General features: G+C 47.6%; 1 protein-coding gene across 1 annotated transcript in view; it reads left to right on the plus strand.

Moving 5' to 3' along the window:
* Positions 1-376: 376 nt before the first annotated feature.
* Positions 377-12912, plus strand: part of LOC309584616 (microtubule-associated protein 1B-like) — a gene marked incomplete at both ends in the record, with an annotated part of 132162 nt that continues 119626 nt past the window's right edge. Inside the window, one exon of the mRNA XM_082300739.1 lies at positions 377-557. Coding sequence (XP_082156865.1) covers positions 377-557 — 181 coding nt within the window. The remainder of the gene's footprint in view (positions 558-12912) is intronic.

Raw genomic sequence — 12912 nt, forward strand, 5'->3', positions numbered from 1 at the left:
GGCGGAGGGGTCACGTGGAAGGTCGGGGTGCACCTCAAGGCCACCCTTGCGGCGGCCCCTCGGGAAATTGTTCTCCCACCCGCGTTCTTCCTGCTTCCGGGGGCCGCCGCGGGGAGCATTTGCCGCAGATGACATCAGCTGTGCATGCTGGAAAAGTGGCGGTGCGGGGATGCGCCGGCTCCCTCTCCCCCCCCCCCCCCCGCCCCTTCTCCTCCTCCTCCTCCTCCTCCTCCTCGCCAGGTCCCTGCCCTGCACCGTCTCCATATAAAAGCGCCGCCGCCTCCCCGTCCGCCCTTACTCCCTGCTTCCTGCAGAGCAGCCGCGGAGCTGCCTTTCTCCCCCCGGAGCCGCGGGGCGGAGGGGTGAAGCGCCCGCAATGGCCACCGTGGTGGTGGTGGAAATGGATTCAGAAGCCTCCTGTAGCATCCCCAACCCCACCTCCCTCTCGCCCAGCCTTTCGCACCGCTTCCTGGACAGCAAATTTTACCTGCTGGTGGTTATTGGCGAGCTGGTGACCGAAGAGCATCTGCCGCGGGCTATCGCCAACATCGAGCGAGGTGAGACGGCGGGGAGCGGAGCCGACGCAGGCAGCGGCGGAGTTCCCATCCCGCAGACGCCTTCCCCTCAGAGAGCAGGCAGTCGCTTCCCGTTTTCTTCCCCTTCCGCGCGGGGCGAGCGAGGGCGCTGACCGGGTTCGGCCGGCGGGGTGGGGGGCCTGGCAGCTCCTTGCTTATCATCGGGGCGACACACGCACGACACACACATATAAGCTGTGAAGTCTAGGTCTCTGGTTTCTTCTTTTTATTGCACGAGGGGCTCGTCATCCCATCTGCGCGCACGCCCCTCCCGCCCTACCGGAATCGGAACCCCTCCGTCAGGTGCGAGCGCCGGGAAGCCGCCCGCGGCGGTCAGTGACTGCGGGCAGGGCCCCGTGCGGCGTCCGGAGGTGGCTCCTCCCTGCTGCCGCCCGCACAAAGATCCGCAGTCGGCTCGACGCGTACCGCGCCCCACTGTCCATACCCAGGAGCATCTAGCGGGCAGTGGGCGAAGGGGGCAAGCCTCCTCCTCACCATTGTTGGGGTGGAGGGGCTGCGGCAGAGACCTAGCGCTGCCGAGCCCTTCTGCCCGGAGACAGTGGCGGGTGGGCGTGGCGCAGTCCGCACTGCGGTCCCTATGGCAGCCCCGAGTTGACAAAGGGCGTCCGCGCCGCCAAAAAAAAACGGGGCTGGGACTGGGGCAGTCGGGCTGCTGGGCGGCCGTTTGCTATTTTCCTCGGTTCCTCAGCAAACCCTTGTTCCCCACCGCGAAACCAAATCAGCGGGATTCAGGGCGTTTTCCTTCTCAGTGGCAAAGACCCCTGAGCAGGAATGCGGCTGTGCCTATTGTGTCTAACTTTCGGCTACGAGACTTTTCTCTTGGCTGGAGAATTTTTCAGGATCTAGGCTTTATATGCACATAGATATTTCAAAAACGAAAAAGATATGGGTAATAAGGCTAATACCTGAGTGATCAGCCTCATTATTGTCCAGCTACAGGATGCTATGACTCACTGTTTATTTGTCCTTAAGACAGCAATACAGGAAGGTATCGCAAGTGAAATGACAACATTATAACTTCTCGGTGTGGTTTCTGATACAATAAATCGCAGTGTATATGGAAAGGGAAACAAACCCCTGTTGCCATAATAGCGGCGTGAAGCACAAAGAAAATTATTGCTGGACTCTATATAGTTTGTTAAACTTAATTGATACATGATTTTGTAACATATTTTTGTTCTGGGCTAGTGAAAACAGAAATATCAGAAATCTGCCATTGTTAGGAGAGAGACCTTGGAAAGGGGAATTGGTAGCAGCCTTGCCTTATAGGTGTGGTTCAGCAGTCCAGCTAGGACTTCATTTGTCTCTATTGTTTTCTCAACTATTGTTGCTTTAGTTGGCAATTTCTCTTGATTCTTTTTTCACGACTGTGATTAAAGGCTCTCTCATCACAGCTAACCAGCTTCACTGTGGCCTGCGTATCTTTATTGCTACCATTGTCTCCTAGGGACAACTACTGAGGCAGATGCTTTGTCATTCAGAGCCTCTTCGGCACTGCACTTTGCTAATGCTATCTTAATTTTTGATTGTGACAGAAATAAATTGGCTGCATTTATTTACATTTTTATCCACTTGCTCTATACATTTTAATACTTATGCCCTCAAAACATTTGATGTCATCCTTCTCTGAAAAAATGCTCTTCAGTTTCTTCATGACACTCTTCTATTAGTCTCTTCTATTGTACAGTTGCTGCTACATAGCTCTGTTGCCTCTTGCCTCTGTTGCCTCTGTCTACCTCTTGCCACTTGCAGTTTTAGATCTTCAGAGGGAATGCTTTTGCCTTTTTATTCATCATTTTGGGTAAGAAGCCACCTCACTGTTCCTGGTGTCAGACAATCTGATTGGGATTTTGCCTGCCAGGAAAAAACCTTGATCAAATTTTGAGATGCATTGTTCTGGATGAGTATACTAGGAGTCTGAAGCTCTATGTGAGGCAAATATGGGCTTGGCTAATCTCTTTCTTATGGAAAAATATTCTGTAGTCCGGAAAAAATTGGCTTCTTTCAACCTTTATTCTCAACATAGCCTTAGGGTTCTTGATAACTCTGCCTCACTCTCTTCTCTGTTATATCTCCTAAGTACCATGAGTGAAAAGTGTGTATTCATGCACTGAACTGCAGCATAACGTGTCAAAGAAAACATCTGCTGATAACACATCAGTGGTATGATGCTATGCAACCTGGTGGAATGCAGAGTCATTTCTCTATATCATGAAGAGGGAATGGTATGGCGAGCTGCATTTCCAGTAATTACACTTAGGATGTCACTTTGCTAAGGGGGAAATCCTAACCCATTGTCCACCAAAAAAGAAGGAGGGAGCAAAGAGAAAACTTCAGGATTTTTCCACTCATTTGGCAGATGCCACTGGGTGTGCCCTGTCTGCTGTCTGATAAGTCCTGTGTCTAGTGGCATTGCACTCCTAAGCCTGCAGAAATAGCTCCAGCTCAGTCATACTTCTAGTAGTTACTTCCATGCTTTTAATGCTATACATAATTTGATTTACCTTGGATTTTAGTTCCAGAATTGCCTCTGTTCTACCCAAACCTGATTTGGTATATAATACATTATACTACATTATAATGTATATCCAGATTTTTCGCATCCAGAATGCTGAATCATACAGCTGCAGATTTGGGATATTCTGTTCAAATCCCAACTTCAGCTTCTAGGACTATTGTGTGCATGGTATATCTAGGCTTTTTCTTTTTGGACATTTTGAAAATTACCTGGTGCATCAGTCTATGTCTAATCAGAATCTTATCCCTACTGCAAATTTGGATTAATGACAAAAGCAGCTAGGGATGGATGGTGGACAGATCCTATCATTCATAGAATGTGATGGTTTGACCTTATCTGGACACCAAGTGTCCATCTAAGCCACTCTATCACTCCCTTCCTCACTAGGACAAGGAAACAAGGAAGTTAAAATTTAATGAAAGGCTCGTGGGTTGTGATAAGGACAGGGAGAGATCACTCACCAATTACTGTCACAGGCAAAACAGACCTGACTTAGGGAAATTAATTTATTACAAATCAAATCAGAGTAGGGTAATGAGAAGTAAACCCAATTCTTAAGAAACACCTTCCCCCCACCCCTCCCTTCTTCCTGGGCTATAACTTTATGCCCGATTTTCTACCTCATTTCCCCCCCAGTGGCACAAGGGGATGGAGAATGATTGTTTTTGCCACTCCCTCCTCAGGGGAAGGATTCCTTCCCCTGCTCCAGCATGGGCATCTCTCTCCAGAGGTACACAGGTTCTACCAGGAGCCTGCTCCAGCACTGTCTTCCCACGGGGTCACACCCTCCTTCAGGGCACATCCACCTGCTCTGGCGTGGGGTCGTCCAAGGGCTGCATGATGATATCTGCTCCACTCTTAACCTCCATGGGCTGCAGGGGGACAGCTGTTTCACCATGGTCTTCACCACAAGCTGCAGGGGAATCTCTGCTCAGGCGGCTAGAGCACCTCCTTCACTAACCTTGGTGTCTGCATAATTGTTTCTCTCACATATTTTCACTCATCTCTGGCTGCAATTTGCTTCTGCACAATAACTTTTTTCCCCCCTTCTTATGTATGCTATCACCGAGGTGTTATTACTGTCACTGGCTTGGACTTGGTTCATCTTGGAGCCAGTTGGTATTGGCTTCATTGGACATAGGGAAAGCTTCTGGCAGCTTCTTGGAGAAGCCACCCTGTAGCTCCCCCGCTACCAAAACCTTGCCATGCAAACCCATGTTACCAACCGGTTTAACACAGAAGACCAAAGGAAACTAAGCCTCTGTGAATAAAACAGATCAGACCCAGAAAGGTTCGAAATATACCCAAAAAACATGATTAAAACCAAATGAGGTTAGATGTTGGTGCCAAAAAATTGATATATTTTATTTAATAGTAAAAGAAGCAAAGAGAAAGAAAAAGAAAGAAAAATAAATAGAAAAAGAAGTGTGCGTAAGGGGTGGGGGGACGGAGAGAGTGACAGGGGTTGTAGAGGGATTCCTTGTGGAACAGGGGCATATGATACCCCAGGACAGTCTGGGCAGTCTGGGCACCCCAGGATTGCTAGAGAAGAACCCCTGAAGGGGCCTCAGGCTGCAGACAGGCTTGAAAGACACCTGGCTGCAGGCAGCCTTGAACAGCCTTGGGAAAAGTTATACACTGGTCGGCTCCCCTGCTGCTTAGAGGCTGTCCCGTGGGAATAGGGCGTGAATCTTTGTAAAGTAGATATGAGTGTAAGTAAACAATAAAGCAAGCACGATGCTCAAATCGTATCAGTGTTCGTATCCTGACTTCGGCTGGCTCCCCTGCACTCGGAACCCCCCCCCTCCCCCGCTAAAGGGGTTAGGTAGAAACATATCACCCATCCAAGGATCCCAACGACATCTCGTGGCTTCCCTCCATCTGGTCTTCTGGTGGTGAGGGTATAGAATCCAGTGGATTAATATATGTTTGGGCCAGGTGGGAATGCCCATGTGCCTCCCTTGCAGGGGGCCAGTTTGACACTGTCCCTTGCAACACTGTGGATCTGTTTCATCATGTTGCAGTGCTCTGGTGCAGGGTCTGGAGACCCCTTTGGGGGGGGCCTTCGATGAGCCATGACACCCCTCTGCTGTGGATAAGCTTTTCCCAGGATGAAGGGGCCCCTCCAGCTGGGCTCCTCTGCACTGCGGAAGATGGGTGTTCACTGCCTCTGACCAGAGGCTTTTTCAGCACAAACCCAAAGCCTCTCTTCCCCTCCCACCCTTTGGTGTGAGGGTCTGTTCCAGCCTGGCAGCTGATAGCCCTGGGGCTATGGTGTCCACCCCGAAGGTGCTAAGCTTGATCCCTCTGTGAATGTATTTCTTCTCTCCCCAGACCTGAATTTACTTTATTTTATCTCCATCATCAAGCAGTCCAGGGTCTCAGTCAGAAGGCCTATTCAGGGTGTGGTGGTCTTCTCTGCAGCTTTTGTACAGTTTTGTTATAATAGGCAAAGGTCCTTCATGAAGATGTTTAAGCCATAAATTATAACATTCAGTCTCCGACAACCCAATACACAGCATTGCTGAAACATAGTCCTTATTGCTTAATTTACCTCTGGAAAGTTTTGTAGTCTCCCTACACAAGCCTGATGTCAGAGGCCAGTGAGCTATTATCTTCTAGTTTCTTGAAGTTCAGCACCTTCTTGGGAAGAAAGGGTTAAAAGTGGAAGAATGGTGAAGAGATGGTAGATTCTCTCAAGTGACCTTGCAGCTGGGAATGCTAAGGCCTGGAGAATAAGTGTGGCAAACCCCAAATATTATGCCTACTGCTGTTTATCCTCTGTCTGTTTTGAGAAGTAGAATCTCTGTGTAGAAAAAATGTAGGTGTTTGGAGAGACTTGGAGGTACTCTCATGGACATTCTTGAGCTCCCTGTTTTAGGAGAGAGATCAAAGCTCAGAGATCATAAAAAGCACGTGCATGGGCCCTTGATAAATTGGTGCAAACAGCAGGTCTGCCACCTGTCAGAATGGACTGAGCCTAATGGTGCCTGTGTTCCCACTTGTGTCTCTACCTGGGTGTTGCTTCAGGATCCTCCAGTTAGCCAGGTAGTGAAATAAATTTACTCTTTGCATTTCAGCCGTGGTTTTGTGGTTGTTCTGGCCACTTGCCTATGTCGATTCACACAAACTTCTTTTCAATGTACTTCAGCTTTGTGATCAATGTCAGTTTGCTAGTCAGAGTTTTTGTATGCACTTTACACTTGTGGTATTATATTGTCATTACTTTCTTGCTCTCAGAAATTTCCAAGACCGGGAAAAAGTTAAAGCCTACTGAGCTGTATTTGTCTGGCAAGACTACACTCCAAAAATGCACCATATGGCCAAGAAATTTTTTGAGAAATGAAGATGAGGAGACTTACAGAAGACTCTCATTGCTTGTGCCTATGAACAATGATGCATAATTCAGGAAGTGGAGGTGGCCGGTTATAGTTCAGTTATTTTTCTCTTGAGTGGTTATGAAACATACAGGCGATACTGTATTTTCAAAATTATTTAGTTTCAAATGGCAGCTGCTTAATAGTTGGTAGCATATCACAGTAAGAAGCATGGTCCTACCTTGACTGGGATGCTGACAAGAAAAAGCCCTGGATGAATTACCCCTGAAGAGGCTTCAGGCTCTTGAAATGTAAAGGTTCACCTACCCAGAGCTGTAATGGGAAACCACCAGCACAGATCTGGTTTCTCTGGTCTTCCCCCTCTTTCTCCTTCTCTACCTTCAGCCCTACAACATGGTTTCTGACAGTGCAAGACTTGACACTGCTGCTGCCTTGAAAGAGAATAAAGCATGAGAGGCAGTGTTGACAATAAGGTTTGCAGCCTGAAATCCTGACAAGAGTTATCAGAAGAAATATTAGTGCTAGTTTCATGGTAAGGGGTTGACCACACAGCTCTTCAAGCATTTCTGTACCCCAAAGGTACCAAAACCCAAAGTGATTTAACTCAAAAATTTCATGCAAAGATATGCTCAGGAATATGGGGAGGGGCCACTAGACAATTCCTCACATGCAATCCCTTATGCATTTGCCAACAGGACCACGCCTTCTTATGTTGGGGGCCCCAGAGTAGGACACAGTACACCAGGTGGGGTTCTCATAAGAGCTGAGCAGAAGGGGAGAATCACCTCCCTTGACCTGTTGGTCATGCTTCTTTTGATGCAGCCCAGGATGCGGTTGGTTTTCTGGGCTGCAAGCGCACATTATTTGGAACATGTCAAACTTAGAATCATATCAGGGATCTCTGACCCAGGAGATCAGGGTAAAGGAATGTAGAGGGTAGTGGTCAATGGCTCAGTGCTGTGCCTCAGGGGTCTGTATTGGGACCAGTGTTATTTAATATCTTCATTAATGACATGGACAAAGGCATCAAGTATACCCTCAGCAAATTTGCTGATGACACCAAGCTGAGTGGTGCAGTTGACACACCTGAAGGACAAGATGTCATCCAGAGGGACCTGGACAAGCATGAGAAGTAGGCCCATGGGAATTTCATGAGGTTTAAGAAGACCAAGTGCAAGGTGCTGTACCCAGGTCAGGGCAGCCCCTGCTATTAATACAGGCTGGGCGATGAACAGATTTAGAGCAGTCCTGCTGAGAAGGACTTGGGAGGTGCTGGTGGATGAGAGGCTGGACATGAGCCAGCAGCGTGCGCTCACAGACCAGAAATCAAATTGTGTTCTGGGCTGTATCCAAAGCAGCGTGGCCAGCAGGTTAAGGGACTTGATTCTGCCCCTCTGCTCTCATGAGACCCCACCTGGAGTATTGCATCCAGCTCTGGGGTCCCCAGCACAGGAAGGACATCGACCTGTTGGAATGAGTCCAGAGGATGGGCACCAAGATGATAAGAGGGACGGAGCACCTTTTCTACAAGGAAAGGCTGAGAGAATTGGGACTGTTCAGCCTGGAAAAGAGAAGGCTTCAGGGTGGCCTACTACTTGTGGCCTTGCAGTACCTGAAGGGATCCTACAAGAAAGATGGAGAGAGACTATTTACAAGAGCATGGAGTGACAGGACAAGGGGGAATAGCTTCAAACTGAAAGAAGGAAGGTTTAGATTAGATATTAGGAAGAAATTCTTTACTGTGAGGGTGATGAGGCACTGGAACAGGTTGCCCAAAGAAGTTGTGGATGCCACATCCCTGGAGGCCAGGCTGGATGGATCTCTGATCAACCTGGTCTGGTGGAAGGTGTCCCTGCCCATTGCAGGGAGCTTGGAACTAGATTATCTTTAAGGGCCCTTCCAACCCTAACCATTCTGTGATTCTGTGAATCTTGGAAGAAAGACTCTTGGGTCAAGGGGGATTAGGTTAGAGAACACCTATGCAAGCTTGTCATCCACAAGTCCATGGGCCCTGACAGGATGCATCCACAAGTGCTGAGAGAGCTGGTGGATGCCATACCTAGGCCATTCACGATCATCTTTGAAAGGTCATGGTGATCAGGAGAGGTACCTGAGGACTGGAAGAAAGCAAATGTCACCCCAGGCTTCAAAAAGGGCAAGAAGGAGTACCCACGGAACTACCAGCCAGTCAGCCTCACATCGACCCCTGGAAAGGTGTTGGAGCACCTCATTTTGGAGGCCATCTCTATCCACATGGATGACAAGAGTCACATATAGGAGAAGTGTCGACGAAGGCTGTCTGGACTTCAGGCGGCTCTCGAAAAAGCTGTTTGTTGCATAGGCAAAGTTACAGCATTTCAGGGAGTGGGTATCCAGAGCCAGCCCTACAGCTGTCAGCTACAGCTTGTAGGCATACCTGAAGCCGCTTTCTGTTCAAGTTACAAAGCATTATATACTTTTCTTTGCTGAGTATCTTAATGCATAACAACCAATAAGCACCATACACAATACCTTTACATTTGCCTATAGCCTATCATAACTACTACCATTACCATATTATAGTCATTATTATCCAATCACAAGAGTAAGTATGTTACAATTTAAGCTTACAGTGGAAAATTCTCAGACCTCTCTTCTTGCTACATCAACATTTCTTGTTTGCCTGCGATATCTCTCTTTCTTGGTAAAAGCATGTTTTCTATTTACTTATGCTCTTCTTGAGACTTATTTACTTGGTGAAAAACGTCTTTGTTTGTAGTCACATACCTTTGCCCTAATCATAAAAATCTCCTTCCAAATCATCTCCAACCTTTGCCTTCTCAGTTATTCAGTGATCAGTGTTTCAGTAAAACATCTTTTACTCTATATCAAAACTTGCTTTCATTTCTATCTCATCCTCAGTTTCTACATTCAGAGATCTTTCTGCCAAGCCTACATATCTGTGAAACTTTCTTACCAAACTTTCATCCTCCCCAACAGTCACAGAATAAGCTGAATTGGAAGTGACCTACAAGGATCATCAAGTCCAACTCCCAGCCCTACACAGCACCATCCCCAAGAGTCACACCATGTGCTCAAGAGTGTTGTCCAAACGCTTCATGAACTCTGGCACGCTTGGTGCTGTGACCACTGCCCTGGGGCGCCTGTTCCAGTTCCCAACCGCCCTCTGGGGGAAGAACCTTTTTCTAATATCCAACCTAAACCTCCCCGACACAACTTCAGGCCATTCCCTCGGGTCCTATCACTGGTCACCAGAGAGAAGAGATCAGTGTCTGTCCCTCCTCTTCCCCTCATAAAGTTGTAGACTGCAATGAAGTCTCCCCTGTCTCCTCCAAGCTGAACAGACCAAGTTACCTGAGCCGCTTTTCATACAGCTTCCCCTCAAGGCCCTTCACCATCTTTGTTGCCCTCTTTTGGATGCTCTCTAATAGTTTAATATCTTTCTTATATTGCGGTGACCAAAGCTGCACACAATATTCAAGGTAAGGTCACACCAATGCAGAATAGAGTGGGACCATCACCTCCCTTGACCAGCTGGTGATGCTGTGCTTGATGCGTCCCAGAATATGGTTGGCCCTCCTGGCTGTCAGGGCACACTGTTGAATCATATTCAACTTGCCATCAACCAGGACCCCCAGATCCCTTTCTGCAGGGCTGCTCTCCAGCCTCTCATTCCCCAGTCTGTACATACATCCAGGGTTGTCCCATTCTAGGTGCAGAATCCAGCACTCATCTTTGTTAAACAGTGGGGATTGTCCAGCCCTCTAATTTGTTACGGTTCCTCTGCAGGGTCTCTCTGCCTTCGAGGGAATCAACAGCTCCTCCCAGTTCAGTTTCATTGGCAAACTTAGTATTTATGAAGACAATTAAGAGTACTGGCCTAAGATAGAGCCTTGCAAAACCCCACTAATGACTAGAATAATTCATGGGTTTTGTGGTCCTGGCAGGGTGGCCTATAGTAGACTCCCACGATGATATCCACTATATTTGTTTGTCCCTTAATCCTTACCCAGAAGCTCTCAATCATGCCATCACCAACTGCAAGCTCTGTTGTGTGAGTTGACACAGGCAGGCATCTAGAACAACTGCAAACTCATGGCTAGAACACAAAGAATCAATTTATTTCTATCTCACTAACTGGGTGATCCCCAAAGCAAAACCCAGGCAGAAGCACTCAAGTGAAGACACAGGCGCCATTAAACTCGGTCCATGCTAGAGGATCACTGGCCTGCTTTTTACAGAGGCTTATCTAGAAAAATTTCCAGCTGCAAGGTCACTTGATCTATATACAATCTGCTTCACCAGTCTTCCGCTTTTAACCCATTGCTCCCAATGTCCATGCATTCCATCCCCTCCATTACATACAATGCCCCTCCCCCACCTTGCCTGCCCTGCCTATCCCTCCTGAAGATCCTGTAACCATCCATCATAGCACACCAGTTACAAGACCCATCCCACCAGATTTTGCTTATGCCAATGGTGTTATATCTCTAGGACTGGGCCAAAGCTTCAAGCTCCTCTTGCTTGTTCCTCATGCTGTTCATGGTGGTGTAGAAACACTTCAAGTGCAGTTCAGTGTAGCAAACAACTCGTGGAGTAGAATGAAGGATCTCACTAGTACTTAGTCCCTCAAATTTTGGCATGTCCCATTGCTTATCACTGGCAGGCCTGGTTTTGTCCCTTTACCCCCTTCTAATCTAAAGTTCTATCAATCAGCCCTGCTAAGTCCTGAGCTTCTCATTAACCAACACCCCCAAGTCTTTCTCCTCAGGGCTGCTCTCAACACGTTATCTGCCCAGCCTGTATTTCTGCTTGGAAATGCCCTGACCCACGTGCAGGACCTTGCACTTTGCCTTCTTGAATTTCATAAGCTTTGCACAGGCCCACATCTCAACCCTCTTAAGGTCCCTCTGGATGGCATCCCATCACTCCAGTGAGTCGACTGTACCACACAGCTTCATGTCATTGACAGATTTGATGAGGGTGCATTCCATTCCACTGTCCATGTCACTGACAAAGATGTTAAACAGCTCCAGTACCAATACCAACTCCTGGGGAATGCCACTTGTCACTGGTCTCCACTGGACATTGAGTCATTGACCACAACTCTTTGAGTGCAACCATTCAACCAATTCCTTATTCACTGAGTGGTCCATCTGTCAAATCCATGTCTCTGCAGTTTAGAGACAAGAATGTTGCGTCAGTGTCAAATGCTTTGCACAAGTCCAGGTAAAGTCAGTTGTTCTTCCCTTATCCACCAACACTGTAACCCCATCACAGAAGGCCACCAAATTTGTCAGGCACAATTTGCCCTTAGTGAAGCCATTTTGGCTGTCACCAATCATCTTCCTATTTTCCTTGAGCCTTAGCATAGTTTCCAGGAGGATCTTCTCCATGATCCTGCAAAGCACTAAGAAGAGACTGACTGGCCTGTAGTTCCTTGGGTCTTCCTTATTTCCCTTTTTAAAATTGGGGGTTATGTTTCCCCTTTATTCAGTCAGTGGGAAGTTCACCGGGCTTCTGAAATATCATGGGTTGTGGCTTAGTAACTTCATCCACGAGTTCCCTCAGGACCCATGGATGCATCTCATCATCAGGTTCCATGGACTTGTGCACCTTCAGGTTCCTTAGATGGTCCTGAACTTGATCATCTCCTACAGCAGTTGGTTCTTCATTCTCCCAGTCCCTGCCTTTGCCTTCTGTGACTCAGGCAGTGTGGCTGAAGCACTTACCAGTGAAGACTGAGGCAAAAACTGAGGAGGTATCTTTTCAGGTTTTTACTGGCTAGCGCTTGTAGTTCAATGCCTTAGAAAGCCTCGAGCAACCCAGAGAGGTAGCACGGGCAATCTAGCACTTTAGTAGCTCTAAAAACGGTAACTGTATCAGCTGCAAAGCAAATACCTCTAGCAGAAGCAAAGAGGGAGAAATACAGCTCTCTGCTCGTTCAATTTTCCGCAGTTAGAAGCTTTCAAAAGAAACAGATGACAAGAGATCTTTGCAGAAAGGGTAGCAGAGCCAAAAGAGGGCGGGACCTCCCTCGATAGTCTCTTTTATTCGGAGAAGGGGAAAGGGGAGGACTGGGGCCGGACCCGGGGTGACCGGCCAATCAGACACTGCTAAAGAGTTTGAGTTACATTTGGTTTTGCCCGCGCTTAGAACAAAGGAGCTCGGAGCACATGGCAGAGGCAAGTGTCTTTGGGAGGGGGAGGGGAAGCTCAGAACAGGCAGCAACAATTCCCTATTTTTTTTTTTTTTAACTGGGTTGTAACTCTTAGTAACTTAAAAGTGCATAGAACAGTAACAAAACAACAGTGCAAAACATAATTGGAATCTATCATCCCTACAACCCAACAGTACCTAGGATGTCTTTAAACTAGTTTCCCAGTCAAAACTCAGGGGGTTAGTCAGGACATCTATGGTATGGGGTATCAGGACGAAGATTTACAAAATACAGTGCAAA

The sequence above is a fragment of the Coloeus monedula genome (assembly GCF_965178545.1).
Source record: "Coloeus monedula genome assembly, chromosome: W".
Classification (NCBI taxonomy): Eukaryota; Metazoa; Chordata; class Aves; order Passeriformes; family Corvidae; genus Coloeus; species Coloeus monedula.